This window comes from Hermetia illucens, chromosome 2 (genome assembly GCF_905115235.1).
Source record: "Hermetia illucens chromosome 2, iHerIll2.2.curated.20191125, whole genome shotgun sequence".
NCBI classification, from domain to species: Eukaryota; Metazoa; Arthropoda; class Insecta; order Diptera; family Stratiomyidae; genus Hermetia; species Hermetia illucens.
The window spans coordinates 62658258-62684304 of NC_051850.1; the positions used below are offsets into that span (position 1 = coordinate 62658258).

General features: G+C 40.7%; 1 protein-coding gene across 2 annotated transcripts in view; it reads right to left on the bottom strand.

Annotated features, from left to right (window-relative positions):
- LOC119649571 (glycine receptor subunit alpha-2) overlaps positions 1–26047 on the bottom strand; it is a 371241-nt gene that overhangs the window by 62349 nt on the left and 282845 nt on the right. For both annotated transcript variants that reach the window (XM_038051774.1, XM_038051773.1), the window contains exons 8-9: positions 21980–22120; positions 5281–5433 (exon numbers count right to left, since the gene is read on the bottom strand). In XM_038051774.1, coding sequence (XP_037907702.1) covers positions 5281–5433; positions 21980–22120 — 294 coding nt within the window. The remainder of the gene's footprint in view (positions 1–5280; positions 5434–21979; positions 22121–26047) is intronic.

Here is a 26047-nt window from a genome sequence, read left to right on the forward strand (position 1 = left end):
ATTCAACTCGTTATATGACTATGATTAAAGATTTTTTCTTGAACTGAAAAACGCCTGGTTTCAGCAGAGTCAACTCACAGTTGACACAGCAATGATTGTCAGCAACATTGATAGCAAGGTTCCCCGATCGCCTTGTTTCTTTAACAGGAGATTTGAACTGACCAGCACGATCTCCTGATTTGGCTCCTTGCAATTTTTTCTGCAGGAGTATCTTAAATATAAAGTTTATAATGACAACCCTAGACCTTGGAAGCCCTCGAGAAAATTATCTGGGCCAATATCGCAGAAATTCCTGTTCCAATGCTTCAAAGAATGAACCAAAACTTCAGAAAAAGGCTGCTGCAATGTATACGGGAGGATGCAGCACATTTGAATTATACACTGTTTAAAACTATGTAAATATAAATTTCCATTGTTATAAAATTAGGAAAGAATAGAAAATCTGAAAAACGTTCAGTAGGTTGTGATGTATTCAATTTTGTTATCTATCTGTCTGTTGCGCTCCACACTGTACAGTGTAATTCCATCTACTATTTTATTACCAACGAACAATGTTGAGAGTCGAGGGAGCCCTCCGTACCCAAAGAAAGAAAGAGGTAAATGCAGCTTCATGCAATATTGTACATCTCTGGCAAACTGAATTAATGATGAGCTCAAATTTATGCTTAAGCAGATTGCTTAGTTTCTTATTTGTACAACTTGGAAATATATACCAGATTGTAACCTAAAAGTGAGTACCGGTTGAGCAACAGGCTATTAGATGCCGTCCCTGTAGAAACAAGTCGGGAAACTAGAAGCTGGAAGTTCCAGGTATGAAAGGTTTTGTGTATTTCTTATATAAACACATTTTAGGGGACATTGTAATGTATGCACATACATTATGTCAGACTGTTCACTTTAGTGAGATATTGATTAGATCTTTCGGTTGGATAGTTTCTGAGAGAAGTCTGTGAAAAAAGTGAACATTTTCCTGTCTCTGTACTCCCCCCTTTGTAGCAAGCACCAGAACGAGACCGTTCATTTGGTACCCCTTGCCTATCATTATATCTGGTGAAAAAAATGTTACAGCGATTAGCAAATTTGGCGCAGAAATGCTCAAGGAGGCACTCCGAGACGATACATTAGTACTATCGGGAAGCGCACAGGAAAAAGTTGCAGAAACTGTGGGAAAATTGCAGCGGCCATGCCATGCCTCTATGCCTCGGCGCAGCGCTTTGTGAATACGATGTCGGATGTCGATGTCGCCTCGAAGCTAGGAGACGGTCCCAGCGCAGTAGAAACTGACCTGAGTTCAAGGACCAACACGTGTAATACAAAAACGGGGATTTCAGCCTGACTGGCTATCACTTTTTCTGACGTCACGGTAGGTGTAGAGCGTCAGCCTCTCAATCTCGGCGCACTGGGTTCGAATCGCAGTCTGTGTTCGCCTTAAATTTGTCTGCTACTGGGCACAGCGTTAAGTGTGATGATCATGAAAATGAAGTACAGGCTGACTGTATGGATACCCTATATTCCACTATGAAGTGAGCAGAAAACAGTATCACTAAGAGCAAATCCGAAGATTTCAAGCAGATGTGTGACGTAGTTGACTCGGATCACTGGAGTGACACATACAGGTCGGTGATGTCATCACTAAAAAGCGAACTCAGTGAACACTTTCTTCCCAGAAGATGTGAACTGTACGAATTTTCCTGCAGTACGTGTAAACCCTGACGAAGTTCCTGTAGTGGTAGAGATTCCTTGAAAATAAGACCCCCAAGTGGGATTGAATACCTAATATTGCCGTGAAAGTGGCCCGTCAAGCCAACATCAAGTATGTTTTTCCAAATTTTGTCGGCATGCCTTAGAGAATGCGAATTTCCCGAATAATGATATCTACAAAAACTGGTATTCACCCCAAAGTCAGTAAAACCATTGGATGATCCCTCCTCATATATACCGATATGTCCGATCAAAACCATTGGCAAACTATCTGAACGGATAATATACAATAGATTACTCGCTATTGCCGAAAAGGAATGAAACCCCTCTGACTAGCAATTCGGATTTCGTAAGGTGAAATCAACTGTCGACGCCACGAAATATATTGTAGGCAAATTTGATAATATTCTTCTCGAGAGAAGACTGCACTGGATTGAAATATTCGCGACAACCTGCGATGTGCCACAGGGTTCTGCCTTGCCCCTGTGATTAACTAAGTATGGTGGAGTGTTGACGCTACGCCTTCCTAAGGCCGGTGTCTCTACGACAAAGCCTATGCAATCGGGGAGTCTAGTTGATGGTGGAAATCTATCGGACTATGTAAAAAAAGATGAGATGAATCACAAACTGATCGTTGGACACACCACATCATTCCATATATTCGGAGATAGATTGAGAGAAGCCACGGAGAATTACACTATGAGTTGTATGTATCTTCCCGGTGTGAGAGTCCGTTGCCACTGGTGCTAGTGCTGCTTTTGTTTTTTAATTAAATTTTCAAAATGAGGACGAAGATATTGCGTTGGACTAGTGGCGTGACACGTTTTGATTACATCCGAAATGAGGATATCCGTGATCGTGATGGGGTTGCACCGATCGTGGAAAAATTGTGAGAGAGGCATCTTCGGAGGTATGGTCAAGCAATTCGTGCTAACGAGAATTCACTTGCCAGATTGGGCTGAACATCGAAGTCGATGGTAAACGAAACAACGGTGGCTTGATACGCTGAATGCGGATTTAAAAGCCTCTGGGTGCAATCCAGATCAGGCATTCGATAGAACCAAATGGCGAAACCGATCACGACGAGCCGACCCCGCTTGTGAACGGGACAAAGACTGGAGAAAAAGAAGATTAAAATGTTCGAATCAAGCAATATCCTTAATTGTACAAGTGTATATAAATTCATCGGAATCAAAATGCAAGTGCTGAGAAGATATAGAGTAAACCCGGTTTAGGGTAATGTTTCAATCAATTAGCCCATTGGTAATTCATATATAAATGAAGATTGAACATTATTTTTTGATGTGTAGCGTTATTTTTTATAATATATATGTACATACCTACTCAATTATTTATGGGGAACAAAACCTTGGTTTACTGTTGGGTCGAAAAGTTGGAAATGTGAACCCCGAGCATGCAGCGTATGGCATCGTTCTATGTTGAACTCACATATATAAAAGGTGATTTGATATTAAATAAAAGGCCTCACTTAGTAGTTTGCGAAACAGGTTTTACTTTGTACATCACTACAAAAGTGGGAAAGTGAGGTGGTTAGAAAAAAGTTACTTAAATTAAGGAGTTATTTCTATTCCCCAACTACCCAACTGAAAAATCATGAGGATATCCCTGCATGATATCTAGCCCTTAAACTCCGTTCCTGTACCGACATCTGTCCAAATAAAGTTTATAATGTTATTTATTTTCAAGATTTATTGGAAATTCCTCTCCTTTTAAGTTTGTCTTAAAAGTACAATATAGAGCGTCATGCTCGAAAGTTTAGTGCAAATTCTGTCATGAACCAAGTTATGGTCACGTCTGTTCTATAAATTATCGTACAATGTCAGCATCAGATTGTTGTGAATAGCCTGATTCACTAAATATTTGACATATACACTACGATCTTTATACAAAAGGAATCATCGAGCACCCAAATATTCCCGCATAAAAAATCCAAAAAACCTTGCATATCTGAAGAACCGAACTTTCGGTTTCCGACTCATGCGTGCGATTTTCTCATGTAGGTAGCGTTTTTGTGAAAGAAAATACGCGCAAGGTCCACTTATTTTATTCATATATACATATAATATTTTATTTACGGTTCTACTGAACATACTTCACGATTCATCATGTTGTGAATCACCGAAAAGGCGGGCTTAGAGCAACTGTATTCCTGCTAAAGTTGCATTGAGTTCCAAAAGTGCCCAGTACTGCGTCTACCACTTTCTTACATGAGGTGTAACTCACCTTACGTGCTTCACAAAGATTAACTCAAGGTGGTGTTTTGACAAGCTCAGCCATTTTAGATTCGCCACAACTCCTCTGATGAACCTTGGCTTCAGATTTGATTATATTTTACATAACAAAAATGCTTCAAGTAATGACAATTTTCTACTAATGCGTTGCGGCTATCATGAAGAGGTCAACTATGACATATGATCTAGGAAATGTTTTTGGGAAATACATTATATTTTGGGACCATCCCAGTACCAGTATTATATAATACATGCTAAACAAACACTTCATAGGAATATTCGAAAAAGCAACGTTGGTCTAAAACGTGACGTACAGAACAATCGTGGGAGGTGGGCCAATGAAAAGGAGCGCCCAAATTTTTTTGCTAAAAGCGAACTACTTTTGTGTCAGACCCTTTTCTTTAGTCGGTGAGTTAAACCTCAGCTGATGTTTTTGTAGCCTTTACTTATTTCCAGACAAAGCAAACTTATCTTATTGTATTCCTAGTTATATTCTCTTCAACTGGGCGAAACACTCCTAAAATCTAAAAGGACAATGAATCAAACCTTATTTTGATATGTATTTCAATTCCTTTTTGTTGGAAGCAGTATATTAACGCTACTTCCCGATCGATTAAAAAAAGATGCCTTGATACGTTAATTCTGAATATTTGAAGCAAAAATGAAGGGTTTGCGTCCCCCAGCAATCGATTCCTCTTTTACCGGGCACAACATAAAATGGTTAAATTAGGTTGAAGAAGCAATCTAAGATGCGTGAGTGATGAGTGTGCGATGTTCACATTGCTTGAAGTACTGAAAGTAATGTGCGAAGCAAAACTGCTAATTTCATAAACTAAAACAAAGTGAATGTTTTATGCGCTAAATGTTATTCATAATATTCTTGTTTTTAAATATTCACTTTATTGGTAAAAACTATTGCTAATGGTGTCTGAAGTTTGCGTGACTTCATGAGTTTTTCTATAGTAAAACATGACAGTTGAAAACTTTTGGATGAATGAGACAACTTGCCAAACCGGGATCAAAATAAACGTAATAAAGTAGACACGGCATGCAATAATATTTCAAAGTGCTGTTCATGATGCTATCAACCGAAGATAGTTTGATTCAGGTCTTTCTGTAAGATCAGCAAAATTTGAACACGCATCATGTGTCTGATTCTTTGTGAAAGAAGTTAAAATTGGAGAAGTAGTTGCAAAATAGCTGGTTGGTCCCTTGACAAATCGCTTTTTGTTCTTAATGTTACCCAAAATGAATAAAACAAAACAAAACGGTTTGACAGTCACAATTCTGTGAGGCCTCACGCTTCCGATCCTTTGTTGTTACATACCAATCATAACTCTGGCTGGTACTGCATTCCATTCGAGCCAAAACGTAATGAACGACGATGTCACCAGAATTATGCCGGGTATAAATACGGTTGTAAAATAAAATGCTCGATCCCTTGTGAAGGTTAAGTCGACTTCGAGGCAACTGTAATTACCTAGAGGAAAGCGATCAAGGTATTTGTTTGTTTATAGTGTAAGAAACCTTAGCAAAAATGGTCAATTTCAATATCCCGGCTCAAACATGGTACCTACATCTACTTATTCTAAGGTCGAGTATTACCAGTTTCCCATAGATTTGCCGATTCCACAATCACACAAAGGATTAGAGTACAAATTCGTCCAAGTTTACACCTACGGGCATACCCCAAGAAAAAGCCCTGCGATCTAAACTCTCAAGCTTCGAATGGCGAAAATGATAGACAATATTTTTTCCACAAATTTATTACACAAATTTTTATACACATAGTAAATCTTAGATGCACAATATTTAATTTTCGTTACCACAAATAATATAGGGGCGAAATGAAATGACTACACGATAAGTAGCGCATCCCAGTTTCAAGAAAAGGATGAGCTTTATGATGATTCTCTAATTATAGTCAGTTTGAAAATAAAAACCGAATCATTAGACAATTGGCGAAGGCATACAAATTACGTTAGATTTGACAAAATGGTAAATTCAAGCACAAATAGCTTGTAAATGAATAATAGTTTACATAAGCAAAGAAGTTTCGAAGCAGTTAGAACGTCCCTAGAATAGTATCAACGCCGATAGAATAAAAAACTGAAACACCCTATGATCAAAAAGTACCAGGACTTTTTAATTTAAATGAGCCGCGCATGACAGAACCATTGACGTACACACGTACATTAGCACCAACGCATCATTATTGTCTGCCTCGCGTGTGTTTAAATCATTGACATTTTGACCTTTTGTCGCATTTTAATATGGATGGTTTGTTGACCAAACAGTGTGTTTGAAATTTTGTGTTGTTAACGAAATTTCATGTGCTGATACATTGAAAATGTTGCAAAACTCCTTTGGAGAGTCTGCTCTGTCGAAAACTTGGGTGTTTTCAAAGTGGCGGTAGAGTGATAGAGGATTTGCATCATTCCGGACGCTCCTCCACATCAAATATCGACGAAACCATCGAAAAATGATATAAATTGTGCTCGAAAATCATAATGCCTGGCTAAGGGAAATTAATAGTAAACTTGGCATTGCTTATGGAATTGCTGAGCACATGGTGGTGGAAATTTTGCGAATGAAATGTGTTGCCTCCAAGGTCGTCCAAACAGACCTCAATTTTGAAACATTGAAAGACGATTACTGAGGACATGATCACTGAAGTGAATAATGAAACCATCTCCATGAAACGTAAAATTACTGGTGACGAGATTTGAGTATACGATTTGTCAAGTATACAAGTCCACAGTCGTCCGGGTGGCACTTCGAAGACGAGCCGAAATCGAAAAGAAAGCGACGACAGAAAGAGATCATATCTTTGGTAGTCTCCCTGTGGTTCATGCACGAATGGGTGATAAGCTGGCACTCACGCCTTGCTTTAGATGGATGTCCTTTTGAAAGAAATAAACTAAATACATTAAGTCAATTTTGTTTTATTTATAAATTCCCGTTCCTTTTTAATCATAGGGTCTTTTCGTCAAAATCAAACTTCGCAATGTTATTCACAGAACTTGGTGGATCTAAGTCTACGTATAGTCGATCTTCCCTGATGACAGGCAAACCTAGAAAACGCATTGAATGTTTTTAAAAACATATCTCACCAATCAATAATATTATAGGTTGAAAAAATATTAGAATGTTCACTTCAACCGACGCAGTAGGGTGAGTCCCGGTCGTGTTGAGAAATCAGCAAAAGTTGATGATCCGACAGTGCCTGGGAATAAGCAAACTAATCTGGTCCACACAAATCCGTGTCTTCAAGAGAAATATTGATGCTCTCATGCGCAAGAGATCGATATCTATTCTCAGCAAAAAAACTTCATTGTAACTTGTCAAAAGATTCGGTCCATTAGAGAGGTCGAGCGGTGGATGAAGCTAACTTCAAATCAAACCTGGATGAAGTGTTACTTCAAGATAGGCTACCTTTATGATCAATTTATCAGCGAACGTCAAAAATCTAAAGTCGACTCCACCATCGTCCTCCAGGGTTGGAACGCGGCCCAGCCACCAATGACAGTGAACGCCGTCTCGCGTTAATGGAGACAAAAGTGTGCCACAGGACTCAGCGGTGGTCGTTTTAGAACTTTATGCCACATATCTCATGGACGAATATCCAAGTAAAATAAAAAGTTTTAAAAGCGGAAGGCAGATAAAAGGCTTGGAGAACAAGAGTTTATCACTGAATATAAGGGTATCGATGAAATCACTAGAGAGAAGGGGGAAGCTTTCGAAGAGCAATTTGAATTAACTAGGTTACAAGAATTTGTAGTAAAGGCTTTATATAACTCGTATTCATCATTCTTCTATCAGAATGCATGAACATAAATGCGTGTTGCAATACCCCATCAAAAACCATCGCTGTCGGCCCGCAGAAATGTATTTTAGCTCCTGGATGTTCTGCTCGTCACTGCAAATAGGAAGGGTGTAATGATCCGTCAGAATGTGAACCTTAGTTTTTTTGCTGTTTATCCTGACTTGGTAAGAGAGCCAACAGATGTCAGAAGATACACTTAAAGTGGTGGCAGGGCAGGGAGAGTTGATTATGTACTGGCTTACGATGGGGTGAAGCGATGATGGCTTGCAATCGATAGGTTTAAACAACATGCACGACGGAGAAGATAACTAACTGAGCATTAACTAGACGCAAGGCTTACTCTCGCGGACCATGTGCGAGGAGAATATCCATGTGAACATAGTTGATGAAACATAACACAATTATGAAGGTGACACCTGCTTGAGAGATCAAGCAAATTGTGTACATGGGAAGACTCACTTCCACTAAATATGAGAAGATGCTGAACGCTACATTGACGTATGCAAAAATACAACTAAAATATCGATTTCAAAACGTAAGGGGCGACCGAACGATGATAAAATACGGAAGCTCCAACTTGCTACTGTTAATATAGTAAAATTACACCGTTGCGATTTGCATGCTTTCATGTAAAACTCTAGCGATTCGGAGCAAGGCGGTCAAAGAGTAGTATAGGTCCCAGGGCGAAAAGTGGTATACACAATGAAGCATAAAACTGCTGAACCAACACCAACTGCTCCACTACCAAACCCAATCTCCACCTCGGCGGGGTGATCGCTGCGAGTTCTTTCTAATTAAAAACTGACGGAAAAGGCGAATCTGCTGCACCTAAAACGGCACAAATTGTTCAAACTGGTCCTTCAGGTTTGAAGTTGAATAGAGCTGAGAACCCTTCTACGGAGCCAGGAAAGGAGCCTCGGACTGGATTGACAACACAACGACTAACCCAACAACGAAAGTGGAATAACCATTTGCGCATTTTCTCATGGAATATGCCCTCCCTGCACAGATCGAAGCAGTTTGTCGATGCCCTGCCCAAATAACGTTACAAGAAATGCGTTGAACAGGGACCGGTTTGCGGGAGAAGAGCTACTGCGCCATATATTATAATTGCCATCCGATAAACTATGTACTCTGAGGTGATTTGTTAGTTAGCCAAAAAATGAAACCTGCTGTTATCGACTTTTGAAACATGAGCAAACGGCTATGCACTCGGCGTTACCTGTCCCACAGATAAAAAGGGAGATATATCCGCTATCTTACTAAGATGGATAACTCCATACGCCCAGAACATCATCGGCCCATACCGAAGAGGCTTCACTCCATGCAAATCAGGAACAGATCAGATTTTCTCTTTGCGATAAGTGAGTGAAACTGTAGGAATATGACCATTAGTTGCACCATCTTTTTATCGTCTTCAAGGTCACCTATGATAGCATAGCCAGCTGTACACGGGCATACATGAGAATTCGGATAACACTGACCAGGCTGACCCTGATCAATCTCCGAGGCCAGATAAAAGCAGCAGGATCACCCTGGACACCATTCAACATTAACAATGGTCCAAGACAAGAGGACGCCCTGCTATGCGATCTCTTCAACCTGGCCTAGGAAAAAAAGTGATCGGCAATGCAGATATTAATGCAAGATTTACTATCCTCTTTAAGTCCACCAGCATACTGACGATAACGACATCATGGGAAGAACAACCCGAGAAGTACAAACTACCTTCATCCAAATTGAACAGGCGGCGCGAGATTATGGGTTGCACATTAATGAAAGCAAGACCAAGTACATGATGCAGCATAAAAGAACAAAAGAAGCGACGACATCAAATCGCACTGAACAATAAAGATAGGAGACTACAACTTCTCACCATAGGGTCAAAGCTTTCACTGTACAGGACGATGATCTTGCCAGTCCTTATGTATTCCTCGGAAACTTGAGACTCTTAGCAAAAAAATTGGTTGGTCGCGCTCGACGAAAGAATCCTTCGAAGAACTTGTGGCCCCTTATATGTGGATGGGCGGTTCCGTAGTCTACATAACGACGAAATTTATGAGCGATACCACGATTGCCTGGTTGTGGATGAAATCCGGCTCAACAGGTTGCAGTGGGTGGGTCACCAAATCCGTAAGGATGAAGATGTTCCAGCCCGGGAAGTCTATAGGGGCAATATCTATGGCAATATCGCCAGGGAGCTTTTAAGGATGTTGAATTTGTGTACCAAAGCCATGATGATTGGAGTTCCTTTCTAAGGCAGGACTAGACTGGATACCGGTTGCTGCGCCGTTGATGATGGTGATGACCTCAGGGGTGAATGTTATAATCGCCAAGAATGGCCCTTGTTGTGAATGCAATAATTAGGGGTTGTTTATGTTCTTGTCTTCATCGTGGAAGCTTGACCGGCAAGGACTAGAATCGATTCTGTTCTGACTTTTTTGTTATCGATGCATTAGCGAAAGTCGTTCGGCACTCTCTGGTTCAAAGTGTTGGTCGACTACAGAAGACATTGAACTCGCGATATTGGAGAGAAAGATGTTGCGTTGGGTTATGACGCAGCACGCCACTTATGCATATCTGAAATGGGAACGTCGCCGATCGATATGAAATTGCACCGATGGTGACGAAATTGCGAAAGAGAAGTGTATGTCTGTCTTTGAAGACTACGAAGTCTAATGCTGTTACTTCTTCCATGGAAATAGATGATAAGCGTTACCATCGACATTAACATTTTGATTTGGGCTGCACAAATCCTTTTCAATAATATTTTTAAGAGCATCATGGAATGTCGTTGCTTGTTCGAATTCTCATCTGCTTGCATTTTTTTTTATAATATTGTCCAATTATGTATTATGAATCTCACTAATCTTCCGGCCAGGACGAACATTATTCGTTATACTTATGTAAGTTTTGGTTGTAGTCTCCTAAATAATTAAAGTCAGTTTGAGGTGATCATTGAGTCATCGTTATCATTTCATGTCAGCTAACATATATATTCTGTTGCCGACATGAGGAAGTATAGTAAATAACGACACTGCAATAACATGTAAAAGTTGTCTAACTAAGTTAAAGATTTTCATTAAATAGTCCAAAATTTTGAAATGATGGATATCAACCAAACAATTGGTCGAACAATTTTAAACTTGATGTTCCTTCTTGATGTAAAACCAACGTTAAAATTGAACTTTGATATTTTGGCTTTTTTCCCTTCTTCATCTTCAATTTTATTCGGTATTGAGATTGTCCCATCTGGATCCAGCTCACAATTTCTCTCGGTCGTAAGCTTGATTCAGATGGTGCTAAGAAGTTTTCCAACCAGATGATATGACTCCAAATGCCTTAAATGCCTTTCTCGCAAATTTTGGATGATAGATGTGATTCAATATTGGTTGGAAATGCGTCCACCTTGGTCGTAATCCTAGAGGGTTACGCTATTCATCAAGTACGGGGTACACTATTGGTCCAATGCAACATTTTCATCTCCATGATGTGACGTTCATTGTCTTTGGTGGTTGCCCGACACCCAGAATCATAAAGGATGAAATAGGGAACGACGTTACCATTGACTTTAGATTTAAGTCCTTCGTTGATTTCTCTGTTTTATTCGACAGTGCTGTATAAGAGTAGTGTATACTAATTGAACTTTAAAGATTCCGCCTGACATTATTGATAATAAGGAGCGAAGTGAAACGGTATTTACGTAGGCTTTTGACGGTTTCAGAATACCTACATAGACTTTTGACGGTTTCAATATACTTTCTACATTCGCAACTCTGCTCTTTGAAACGCCTTCAAGAAAATAAATTCGTCTGGCACTAAATTTTGTGGCAAAATGTGTATGAGTAAAATGAGTATTCATGGCATGCATTTTATAAATAGGGGTAAGGCCAGTGATATCTAATGATGTTTCTCCTTGAATGAATGCAAGGCATGCATCACATCGGTAACATCATTATCGTTAGTTCACCAAACTTACGAATGCCCTTATCAAGAATAAACCCTCAGCTCATAGTATATGGTAACAGTCAAATCGGAGGGTAGTTTTAAAATTCTTCCAAAATGGTCAATATTTCGTTGTTAAAATGACTTTGCTGCCTTCTCAATCAGGTGGACTGCTCTGAATGTCGGCCAGGCTTTCACAGGCGAGGGATGAGCAAATTCGTTGACATCTGCTCGAAAAGCCACCTATTTATTGCCACTTTCCCTTAGTTAAAGGAACTACCATTAACAGGGAAGAAGTGTTCCATATTCCACGCGTTGGTATTAGCCTTTGATTATTATTTGGAAATTCAGATCCTCCTGGTTTGGAGTGATCCTTACCAACGCTCCTTTTAAAACATTGTTTGAAAGAAGCGCATCGATAACCTGTGACATGTCGTTGGATTCCTTTAGCCAGTCAGAAACTAAAGCAGAACACTCCATAGGCGTGCTGGTCAAACACCTGGTTAAAAGGAGCGAATCGTAGTCGACGGTTAAAGGATAGTATAGGCCCCAGCGCGAAACGTTAATTGGAAGCCATGATGGAGCATAAAAGGTGGAAAAAGCCTGCTGAACCAGCACCAACCGCTCAACTACCAAATCCTATCCACCTCTTCATGCTGATAGCTTCTTTTCTAGTGGAAAACTGAAAACGGAGAAGGATGAAGGCGAGCCTCGTGTGCCTAAAAATGGGGCAAATAGTAACAACTGCTCTGCCAGGTTGGTGGTTTAGTAGGGCTGTCAGCCGTACAGGGAAAACCTAAGTTACGGAGTTACGAAAGAACCCTTGGATTGGACGCATTCCACTATGACGGATTCGGCAGCGAAAACAAACAATTTTCTCAAGGTACATGTGCTCCCTGAACAGAAAAGGAGCTGCCAGTTAGCTAGTCGATTCCCTCTCAAGTAGATCCACTGCTTCGAATCAACAATCAGGGTAGAGAGAACACTGAAACTATCCACAACAAAGACCTCCATAACACATATAAGGGGGTCCTGGAGATGAAGCATCCGCAAATGATCTTCACCTGCAGAATGTTATCATTGGTACGGCCACAAGCCTACTTGTTGATACTACAAGTTAGGCGATGAATGTAAGCAACCAATGGAATGAAAGAATGCTGCACACCGGCCAATGTTGCAATCTCACGAGCTCTGGCGAGTCAAGAAGCGACTTTGCTGACAGAAAAAAAAGCTTGGGATAACGAACAGTTCTATGAACTTCAGAAGTACAGGGAGCAGCATCAGGTGCGGAAGTTTTTTCTAACAAATCTTATACACCTCGATGATCATAGTATCTGATTTCTGATCGTATAGGCATGCTAAACAGCGAAAATATCGGCGAGTTGGAAGTCCCTCCAACCGAAGACGACAGACAAATGTCGATATCACCAAGCATGAAGGAAACAATCCGTGCAATTCATCGCTTAAAAATCATAAGTCGTCCGGTGCTGATGAAATTACAGCCGTACTGGGCAAATATGCAGTTGACTGGATTTACATCACCTGGGACAACCATTCAATGCCTGATGCTTTGCAACGAGTTATTACAACTACATAAAGAATAGGAAGATATAAACCAGTACAGCAGTTATAGAGGTATCAAGTTGTTGAGTACCATCTATAAGATATTTTCCACTATCCTGCTACGCCGGATAGCCCTATACACCCATACAAAAGAGGCTTCACTCGAGGCAAATAAGCAATAAATCAGACTTTCTCTATGCGGCAAGCAATGGAAAAACGATTGGAATATGGCCATAAGTTCGTCGACTTCAAGCTTGCCTATGTTAATTCATCCAGGGTACTGGACACTGCAATGATAGATTTTGGTACAACAACCAAACCGATAAGACCCCATAGAGTCACTCTCGAGATCATTCAACATCACCAAGGGCTTAAGACAAGACCATGCGTCCTTCTTAACCTGATCCTGGAGAAAATGATTCATTTCGACTTACAAAAACTGTTTTGCTCGAAACATGTCACCATAGGATCAAACCTCTTTCTGTGCAAAACAATGATCTTCGCCGCATTCAACAGGAGAATACTTTGAAGAGTTTTTGGCTCCAACATGAGAATGTAAGCAAGGGATGAGGAAGATGCCGCAGAAAGCAATGATTTCAGAAGTGTATACCGCATCACGAAAGAATTTGTATCTGGTCGCAAATTTTTCGGTGGTCATGTGAAGGACGAGTGAAGAGGTGGAGGGAACACTTCACTACGGTTTTTAACCGTATCGCATACAGTGAATTTTCAACTGGTTTCCTCCATGAATCCTCATTACACATTAACACCCTACGGATCATTTTGGAACAGTGCGCGGAGTTTGAGTCTTCGTTTTACCCACATTTCATTGATTTCGAGAAAGCTTTCGACACCGATAATATGGAGTGTATCTAGGATACTCTGCATAGGAGAGGCATTCCGGAGAAACTAATAGCTGCTATTAGAGCGACGCAAAATGGCATGTGTTACACTGAGGTAAAATTTCACAGGAATTTGACGTTGAAAGCGGAGTTCACCACGGCTGCATCTTGTTACCGATATCATTTCTTCCTGTTATCAGTGACGTTCTTCAAGCTGCTTTGTCCGGAGTACGTAGAGGAGTTTAATGAATGATGAAATGTTTTCTCAAATACCTCGACTACGCTTATGACATCTGTGCTAGATCCGATATCGCTGCCATTTATAAAATCTGGAAATCCAATTGTTGGATCAGGATCAAATCGAAGTTGTTCTGTGCTAGTGTCCTTTCTACACTGCTATATGGAAATAGTACATGGAAAGTGACCCCCACTGTCACTCGAAAGCTTCAACACCTATCTGAGCACATTTGTCTCATACTATTTCAAATGGGGAACTTGGTTAGCGTACACAGGCTTGTCATCCTTACGCACCGCGACCGGAGGGCGGAATTGGTAGTGGATAGGTCACACACTAAGGAGGGGCGGCAAGTGCATTGCTAGCTGCGTTATGCATAACACTCTCTCAAGGTGCCGCCAACAAGTCGGTTGCACCAAGAGCCAATATATTATTATTGTACATGAGGTTGGACGATTCCATGGTCTCTATATATCTATATCTCCAGCTAAGTGGACGAGTGGTTTTCTTACAGAGGAGCCACTTGAAAGGTTAACTTAATGTGCTGGAAGTTTGTGGGGATAAGTTTCAAAAGACAACCGCATATCGAGGAGGGGGATTGAAGCAGCATAAATGTTACCAACGTGATGTGCTCCGGTTACTTTCTATTTTTTGCATACTTACGTAAGGTGAATTATGATCGACGAAAATTTTTACAATAAAGTTACGTGGCAGAAGGAATTCTGTAACTCATTTTCTAAGCTGGTCACGAATGTTTTAAATCCAGAGGCGGGAGTGTGCAGAATGAGGCTGTATCCTCGCGCCGTTAGAGTATTGAATAATAAATCTAAATACTTCCAGTTGAAAGACCTAAGTATGCTTCCAATGGGTAAAGACAACTTCGTACACAATATGGGACCAACTACAAAAACTACCTATCCGCGAATCACCGATATTCTTTTCAAAAGTGCGTTCATTTTTTTGGGATGAATTTTGTTCCGAAACATAATTTTCACTTCCAAAGCAAACACAATTTTATAAGCTTTCATCATATAAAAGGTGCTCCTGTCCAACAAGTGTTACATGCGCTAAATTAAGGCAATTATTTAAGCAAATGATGTTTCAAGTATGCGACCTCGTTCGCTTTGTTAGGAGGTCCTCAGACAGTTATGAGTTACAATAAAGCTGCTTTTGCAAAGACTGAAGTATAATTTATGTAAAATTAATGCACGAATGATTGAAAACCTATAAAAACTCGCAAACGATTACGTTGCACAAATATATAGCTATAAGTCTGGCTGCACCGACCTAGAACAGAAACAGATACCCCAGCTGGAAAATAATGTTAAGTCGAAGCTGTGATTTCTGCAGCAGCAGTGATTAACTCCTAGCAGCGGCGTTTTTAACTCTATCAATGTCCAATTATTTATTACAACTTTCGCAGTTATCCGAGCCAATTAAAAAGCCAATAAGTTTGCTTACGTGTTGCGATTCGTTTAAAATGAAGCGGAAGCGGCCATTTTGCACTAGCAAATATCTGCGCCGGCGTTGCTTACTAGCCCAACTAAAAACGAGCAGTCGGAGGAACTGCGGAATGAATGAATCCCAGTGCTTCACGGATTGTGAAATCGGCAATCGCGCTTGTTTTCAGATACATACTGTATATGTTAAAATTAAAGGCGAACAGCAAAGATTGAGACTTTTCATTATCACTACTGAATACTGTGTGCGTCAAAAACATATCGATGGTTGGTGTCATTCAAATTCTTTCCAAAACTAATCGAATTGGGAAATATAAAAAATACATTTGTAATCTGCAATAGAGTAAGAGAGTTTTAGAGGTGTCGTACCTATGTTCCGAGATGTAAGGTTTAAAATACACTAGCAATTTGGGGGTGCGCACGCCTGGACCAAATTTCTGGCCAACATCGCTCCGTGTCGAACTGCTACCGAAAGCTGCCAACAAGTCTGGTATTCTACGTTTCTAACTACGAATTACTGACCGAATTAATTGTGGTGAATTTCTAAATTGAGCCTGCCTTTTACTTGTGTGATTTGTTTGGCAACTTTCTTTTCTGTAGCACATCGAAATCGGAGACAGGGAAACCAGTGTTGACTGCAGGAGGTTGGTCAAGTAATGCGCTGTGTGTTCCTTGCCTAGACAAGGGTATTTTCTACGGACAACATCGATATGCAGTATTTATGCAGGGATGGAGGAGTTGAAAGTATCGCCTGATGTTGTTTCGATACGTAATGAAACTAATAATGGATAAACTGTAGTTCAATATTGCGGAAGTAATCAAAATTCGAATGCATCACATGCAAAACGGCAGTAAACCACTTTGTAATGTGTAATTGGAGGTTGGAAATGATAGGTACTCGCTACGAAACAAAACCTTTACGGAAACCAAACGATCTTTGAATAGATTAGAAAACATAACTCTAAGATAACCTACGCAGGCGTTCAAAGTAGCATTATGAAATCTTGTTGAATTTACTGTCGAGAAATTGCAAAGAATAGAAATGGTTTCTGATGTGCCTTTTATTTGAATTTTACCTATCATAGATCTAGCAGGTACAGCATTCCATTCTAGCCAGAAAGTTATAAAAGAGGATGTCACCAGTATAATTCCGGGTATAAAAACGGTTGTAAAATAAAAAGCTCGATCTCTCGTAAAAATCAAATCGACTCTAAGACAGCTGTAGTTTCCTAGTGCATTTTGCAATAATATAAATTACATTATCAACTAAACTATTGAAAATACAATGTTTAAATTTACAATATCTGCTCTATATTAAAATGTTAGGTTACTTGTACAATGTGTTTGACCTCTGGAAAGTCGAGAAAGTCATGGTATTAAAGCAAAACCTGGTAGAATATAAACCAACACAAAAATCAACCTGATCCAAAATTGTTTTTCCTTTACTGAATTCAATTCAATTCTGATATCTTCAAGGCAATTCGGCCTTTATTGTAGATAACGTTTTATTTCCTTCTCTGCTTTTAGCCAGGTACAAATGGGTGTATAGCGAAAAATTCAATTTAATAGTGAATGATGTTAGTGGCGTCAACGACTATTGTATTTGCTGAAAGTGGGAGTCTAGAAGTCAACCCAGTCCCCCAAACCAGGGTGTTATGCGATCCGTTCCCAATGGATAGTGTGCAGTCGGAGGTTACTAACTGAAAGGTCGAGCAAAGGTATATCTAAGGTCACCATATCAGACGTCAGGAAGGAGATAGGTCTCAGTAGCGCAGATGCTAAATGGTATCTGCCCTATGTACGGACGGACGGCTTGGCACCAGAGGAGGCCCTTAAAAAGGCTCGCCGGAAGACATGGCAAACAGGCTGATTGTAGTTCCTAAACTGCCAGGATGGATGAAAACGGAACTATCGACATTTGCTGGGGATTGATATACCAGGGGCACACATCGCTACTAAACCAAAGCCGCAGCGATTTTAACGGGGAAGCTTGTACGCTTCTTCGTCACTGAAAACATGGGACTCCATACGCAGTTATGGAAAGCTTTTAGAAGCAAGGAGGAGGGCAAAGGGAATTAAGCGTCGTAACTGCGTCATCCATAATAAATTTGGTACCATAGCTGGGGTTTTTTGCTCACAGAAGTGGAAAACCTGGACGACCTTGATGTAGGCTTTCTATAATTTAAGTCGGATAGGGAAACAGGGAACGGAAACGAAATGCCATGTCGCAATGGGAAGGTAATTCTCCGACATTGGAGAAGAGCTCCAAGCACCAAGGGAACCCATAGTCAGCACAAAATAGCTAAGGCAAATCTCACCGTACAAAAGGTGCATCTAGGTTGATTCCAACGCAAGATCCAAGGATAACATTGGCGTAGTATTGACCCAAGAGCCCGGGGCAGATTCGTGGTTTGCAAAGAGGAAGTATGTAGCTATTTTGGAATTCACCTTGTGAAAAATCAACAGCTTGCACCTTTCTCAAAAGAAACTCAAGATATATATATCTTTCAGTTTCTAACTGGAGCCCTCGAGGCTCGCACTGAAAGCCGAGGGAAAAACTCGAGAGTCAGGCGTGGCATCAGCATATTTTTCGGGAGGCAACACTCGGATTCACCGGAATTAGTCGTTAGACTGGCGAAGTTCTGCGAGAGGAAGGCGCTACCACGTCTGGAAGTAACGATATTAATAGAACAAGTGAGTTCTTTCTGGAATTCATCCTCAGTAATAAATTAGAAACACATAATGTACGAAATATACCAAGATTCATGACCACTACCGGGCAAGAAGTACTAGACATAATTCTAGGAACACTCTGATGAGCGGCTTGGTTAAGAATTGGAGGGTGTCGGATGAGCATTTTATGCCGGATCACAGAATAATCAGATGTGACATTGAGGATAACTCGGAGGTAAATGAATAATATAAGGAATCCCAGCAGAACAGACCACAGGTGTTTTACCTGCGCGAAAACATGGCTCATCTACAGGTGAGCAATGACTTCAGGAGAGAAATCGAGCTTGAAACAACGGTGACCAGTCTCAACAGAGTCATCATTGAGGCACATGAGGCCAGCTTTCCGGCAGTGTCAGCGAATAGCTAGGCGATTCGGGAAGCAAAACGGAAAAGCTTAAGGGAATTCTGTGAAGGAATGGAACAAACCAAAATCGCATCTAGGCTATAAAAAACTATAGCTAAAGACAAGGCAATATCTTCTGTTTGTCTGAAGAAGGAAGATGTGATATTTATCGACAATGAAGAGGATAGGATACATCTACTTCTCACAACTCATTTCACGGAATTGTACTCCACGTCGGAAGGCAATAGCATGCTTGACACCCGAATAATACATAGAAGGCTCTGAAAGAAGTAATGCGTGATGGTGATGTCAATGCACGATACACCATTCTCTTCAAGCCCACCAAACTACTGACGTATGCTGACGATATCAATATTATGGGAAGAACAACCCGAGATGAACAAACTGCCTTTATACATATCGAGCAGGCGGCGCGAGATCTTGGGCTGCATATTAATGAGCGCTAGATAAAGTAAATGGTGAAGACGTCAAAACGGCACCAAAAAACAAACAAGCAACAACATCAAATGGCTCTCCCAGGATGGCCTCATGTAACCGATATTTTTTATTCTAACCCTCTCTATCTCTCATTATGGATGACATTTTGGATGCTGTCTTGTCTGGAGATCGTGGAGAGAGAATTCGGTATCCCGACGAAATTGATAAGACTGAGTAGGCTGACCCCGACCAACATGCGAGGCCAGATAAAAGCAGCAGAATCGCTCTTGAGACCATTCGATATCAACAACGGTCTGAGACAGGGGAATGCTTTATCATGCGTTCTCTTTAACCTGGCCCTGGAAAAAGTGATCCGTGATGCTGAGGTAAATGTGAGGGGTACGATCCTCTTTAAGTCCACCCAACTACTGGTCTATGCTGACGATATTGACATCAGGGGAAGAACCACTTGAGATTGGTACAGTCTATCTTCATCCAGATCGAACAGGCGGCGCGAGATCTTGGGCTGCACATTAATGAAGGCAAGACGAAGTACATGGTGGCAATGTCAGCGGCAAAACCAAAACCGAAAGAACGAACATGAAATATTACCAAAAATCAAATTTGTTTATTAAGCAAATACTTTAAAAATCCTTCAGGCATCAACGTAATGAAGATGAAGTAGCGTTCCGCAACTAGCGTTTTTGCGGTCGGCTTACCAAAGAACGTCTCAAATCCAAAATTTACCGCAGTGTTCTTTGTCCTGTCACCTCCATAGTTCTGATGGCTGATTGACTACAACAGACAATGAATGGCGCCTCCCGGTAATCTAGAGGCAAGGCAATATGTCGACGCGAGAGTCGTGTAGGGTTCGCTCCTCAAGGTGATTCTTAAATACTGTGCAGATACGAAAATGTTGCCTTGGGTCAGTGGCGTAACACGCCATGATCCCATTCGAAATGATAACAGCGGCGATCAACACGCAGTTGCAGCGATTGTGGAAAAATTTCGGAAGTGGTGCGTTCGATGTTATAGACATGTAATTTGCTCTGATGAAAACTCACTTGCCAAGAATGGTCTGATCAGTGAAGTCCATGGGAAGTACATACAAGGCCAATCGAAACAACGATGGCTTGATTCTCAGTACATGGTGATTTGAGAGCCTCGCAATTCTATCCAGATCAGACCTATGACTGATCGAAATGGCACAAACGATCAAGACGAGCCGATCAGGCTTCAGAAGAAGATAAAGGTTGGAGAGAAAAGTCGGAAATACAAAAAACAAGATTAACAATTGTTCAAAGAAAAGTTTAAAGAACATGAAGAAAAACGAAAAGACATCACGTTGACAGTTCCCAACGCGGGTTCAATGAAAACCTTGTGACTAATGAAATGAGATCAGATTTCCAGAGGAAAAAAGGTGAACGAAAGATGGGACTCGCCCTGCGCCAATCCCTTTGAACATAATACGTGCGGATGAGTTCGCAACCCTATAAACAGAGGAAACTTACGCTATTAACACCTTGTCGCGCTCTTTCATTGACACCAAGGAAGCCTTCGTGAATATCAAGAATGGAGTGAAGGAAATATAATTATGGGTTATTGAACAAATAAAAGAAGACCATGGCCCAAACAAAAAAACACACAGAAGAAAAACATAATTGGTGACCACAACTCTACCTATTTACCATCCAAATACAATCACGGGAAAACGAAACCACGAGTCTATAAAGTAGTCATCAGTCAGACAGAATTTTACGGCTGGGAAATTTCGAGAGGGCATTAATAGGAAAAATGATGGTTCCACACAGGTCAGAATGCCGAAAAAACAAGAGGAGGACTTGGCCAGCGGCGTGATTGATCATATTACGAAGAATAAGAAAGAAAATTGAAACACTTACATGAGGGATCAACAGAAAAGTCAAGAAAAACAGCACTATATTTTGAATCCAACAGATATAGTTTATCTCGCAGCGCTCCACCTCTTACCAAGGAATCTTTCTTTGATAATATGATTGCCTATAAGCCGGGTCCTTCCTGAGTTTGACATTTTCCTTACTGCAAACACTGTTCAGACTCTTTATTTTCATAATTAATACTTAGAATCCACTGATAAGGTTCTGATATTTTAATCATTTAATTCATTTGGTGTTATAAGATGTGTATACTTTTTCTGGCTATCTCTTTTTCTAAATTACGAGTGTTTTAACAACCCACAACTTTTCAATTGTTAAGTGAAAGTATATTTATGTTTATATTTCAATGTGAAAATAATAATTTTGGAGGAATAAATGGCATTATCACATCAATTCCTTGCGTTTGCTTGGAATTCTCGGAAAAACAATTTTGGATAAAAAATCTGTTATTTTTTTACATTTTATAATGTCCGCATGATTTTGAATCCAACAGATAAAACAACTAAAAAAATTATAAGATACGCTTCCACTCAGCCTATGTAAACAAAGTAAATAAATACTCATCTAAGAAGGAACCGCCCTCAAAAGTAACGGTAATGAACTGACTTTAAATGCATTTAGCTAATTTGTAACCATAGAAGGTCTAAGATCTGTACTAAGTATTAGTAAATATTACTCCTCTGACTATCTTAATCAAACGCATGTACTAAATGAAACGAGCTTACCTCTCCAACTGCCTTTGATGGGGCACGTAATGGTTGCATTTTTTATTAGATAAGCATTTAACGTAGTTAAGGATGGGCTCTTTCTTAATGTATCCTCATCATTTTTCCACACATATTTGATATGTGATAGTTCATAAGAAACTGGAAAAGAAGATGCAGAGTATGTTAGTCACCTGTGAATTTATCCTTTGCAAGCGTTTTTACAAAATAATTAATTGATTCTATTATGAAATAAATTGGCAATTACATATCCTAATAAGTGTACAATGTTGTTGTCTGTCTGGTTCATTTTAATTCGGTCAGAAATGGTTATGAAATTTGCTGAAAAAGTTTGAACTGTGAACCCCACGCAAGCAATCAATGACATCGTCCCATGTTCAGTATAACGAGGATCAGCAATTTTTTTTTTACCAAATAAACCCAAGTCTCGACATATATATTTTTCGAAGGAGAAGAATGTAGAAGGAGGGGAGCGGTGGCTTTTAAATGGCACAATCAAATCAAGCGTCCATTCCCAGAAAATATCCAACAGAAAAACTGAAAAATTAGAGACCAGAGCACTACGCTATGGAAACGGAAAGTCACGGAATAAATCTTACTGGTGGCGGAGGAATTTGTATCGTTACTGAATGTCGGATACCAGTCACCTCAGCTATCAATGAGTACCTAAATCAAATCAGGGTAAAAACCACATGGCAACGCAACGCTAAGCATGTTGCCTACTAAGGGCAGTCCTGTAGGGTACCGTAACGGTCTTCAATGAAGAGCTTTAATACATTTCAGGCCCATATCCAAATGAATTGTCGCACTAATGGTTATTATTATTATAAAAAGAATCAGGATATTAGAAAATTTCTGAAAAACCTTACTATTATTAAAAAGATTTTTTTCACAAAAAATCAGAGACAGCATGTATCCTTGCAAAGAAGAGTCTGCACGCATTCGAAACCGCCTTTCAAGCCTCGAGCTTTGCTAAATACACCAAAAAGACTCTGCCACCGTGGTGGAATGAAAATTTGTCCAGCCTCAGGAAGCTGACCAGGAAGCACATTAACATCTGCTACATGCATAAACATTGGCAGCCATACAAGGACTGCATGAAGAAATTAGGCTATCAAGACTACATAGTGGCGGTCCTGGATGGACTATTGTCGTTGTCGCAGGTGCGAGACTCACAAACAAATCATCCTAGGAACATAGGAACCTATCCTTTCTTAAGAAGTCAGAAGGCTCCTGCACGGAATCTTCTGGTGAAACTTTGGAATTGTTGGTTTAGACCCATTTCCCCGCCAGCGAGGAGGACTGTGCGTGAGAGTCTTGCTTGGAGGCTATGGAGCCGCCCCAGCCGTGCGAAACTATCAAATCGTTAATTACCGGAGATAAGATCGACTGGGCTATAAACAGCTTCTCCGGGCCCAGATGGTATAATGCCAATCATGCTACAAAAGCAGCAAGAAAGGGTTGTGCCATGACTTGTCGAGATTTTCCGGAGCTATATCTCTTTGAGATACGTACTATAGTCTTGGAAATGCTTATGAGTGGTTTTCATACGAAAAGCGGGCAACCGTGGCCATGAGTCGGTGGAAGGCGTTCCACCAACCAGCCCTACCTCCATATTGTTGAAAGTGTCGTGGATATCCATTTAAGAACGCACGCCTACCTAGAAGCCAAATCTGCAGAAACCGCTTTCAATGCGGTAATTGGCACTGCAGTATAAGCAGTATACTCTAGCTGTCTTCCTGAATATATAGAGAGCATTCAACAACATTAGAAACCAAGTCATCAAGGAAGCCTTGACCAGTATTGAATTGTAAGAGTATCTTACGCATCGGATAATATCCTTGTAGAAACCAGGATAATCCAGTCGGATCTGTTTGACCGAGCACACACACGCCCCCAGGGTGGCGCCATCTCTTTGGTACTCTGGTTAATATTGATGCATGAAATATTACGGGTATTGGACAGGAGCGGTGTAAAGGACGACTGGGCGATATTTGTGTCAGGGATTTCCCCCCCATTATGAGTGGTGGAGCGTTGGGAAAAGGTGTGCCTGTGGGACACAAGATGCAAGCGCGGCACAACTCCAACCAAATGGAACTGATGCCATTCACCACCAAGACACCGTGGGTGAATGAACAAAGGTATGTTCTTTCCTCCAATGTAAAGTATCTGGGTGTAATCCTGGACCCGAAGCTACATTAGAGAATGAACATAGAACTAAGGGCTAAGAAAGCCTGTAGAGCCCGTTATGCCTGCAAAAGGACGTTTGAAAAGAAATGGGATCTGCAGTCGAGAACATTTTTCTGGATATACACAGCTGTGATGAATTCCATCCTAATGTAAGGCTTTATTGTATCGTGGAAGGTTTTGATCAAAAAGTACATTAGAACGAAGCTTAATAGGATTCAAAGAACTGCTTGTGCAGATGATACTAGGGCTCTACAACACACAGTATACGTTCACATTAAATATGTTGTAGGGCATAGTGCTAGCAGACTACATGAGTTCAGATGCTGGACAGCAAACCCCTACGGCCATAGTAACATTCAAGACGAAGTACCTCGGTAAATCTGCGCATTCCCCACCGACCAGGCAACACGCAAGCTGAACTTCACGAGAAACTTTGGTATGGACTTTCTAACTAGAACAAACTAGAACACTGGCAGCGTGTTGTAAGGTTATGACACAGACTGGGCCATGATCCGAGCCCCAAGCGTAGAATAACGCATTACTCGGCAGTTGGGGATTTCGAACAGTTCAGGCTCACCACCTGTGCCAAGTCAACGGGGATGTGGCCCGCTTATAACAAAACCCGATCGCAAGAGCTCCGGTGGCAGATGCATTCAAGGTTACAGCGGTCTACACGGGGCACGGGTCTACAGGGAACCATGCCGCCGGGCTCGACACATCCTACAATTCGCATTGTCGAAACTGCGGAGAAAAGAAAACACTCGGGCACTTCCTTTGCCATTACCAAGCTACAGCTATATGTTATTCAGGCTATGAACACTAGGTAAACCTTTCTTTGAAATCTATGGGAGAGCTGCTTTCCTTTGTGAATACTGCAAGCTGGTTCTGAAGATCTGAGCCAGCTGGACTCTGCCTCCTTCATTTCCTTTTCACTCTTTCAGTGCTTTCGCTATCATCACACTTAACGCTATGCAAGTGACGAGTTCTCAACAGCGAGACAAACAAAAGACAAATACAGACACCTATGACGACTGGGATTCGAACTTAAAGCTGCAAAATTGAGAGGCTGACGCCGTACCCCTTCAAAAATCGCCCCGTCACTGAAGCAAGATACGGGAAAATTTGCTGAACATCTTACTGTTACTAACAAAAGTATTTTTTTTCCACGTAAATTCGCTACACCTTAAAATATAGTAATATGTAAAATATCAGTAACTCATTAAAGAAATTCCGCAATGTTATTTGCATAGCATGTTGGCTCCAATCGCAGGTAAAGTAGGAGAAAGGTTTGAGGCAACCTACTTTACAAAATCCTCAGTAAGATAAATATAAATTGCTAAGATAGGGAGAGAATAAAATGTAGTAGGATGTACTTCACTATGATAAATACTACCTGATCTCTCCTGGTGACAAACCTCGCAACAAATCGATATCGGGTTGAGTAAAACGGGTAGGGCCCCGGCGCGACTAAGAAGTGAGCAAGGGTTCTTAACGCATAGACGACGCCAGGACGTAAGTAAATTAGTCTGAGCTAAACAAATCCATGTTTGCACGCTAAATATTGATACCTTCACTGGAAAGACGGGGAAACCGGTAAGAGCTATTCGGTAGAGACGCATTGACATTTTTTTTCTGTATCAAACTCGACAGTGCGATGCCAAAAATTGCGACATCAAACACGTACTCAATATGGTATCGGCATTGTCATCTCTGCGAGCTTCCGTGATGCCATTAAAGAAATTAAGAAATTGATGAAGATTTAGATGATGCAAAGTGTGCCATTACTAGAGAAGCCATCGCTTCAACTTTTCGGAGTGCATGCTAGTTCGGCGGTCTTCCATTTAGGTTTTCACTATTACGAATTAAAAGTAGACTATT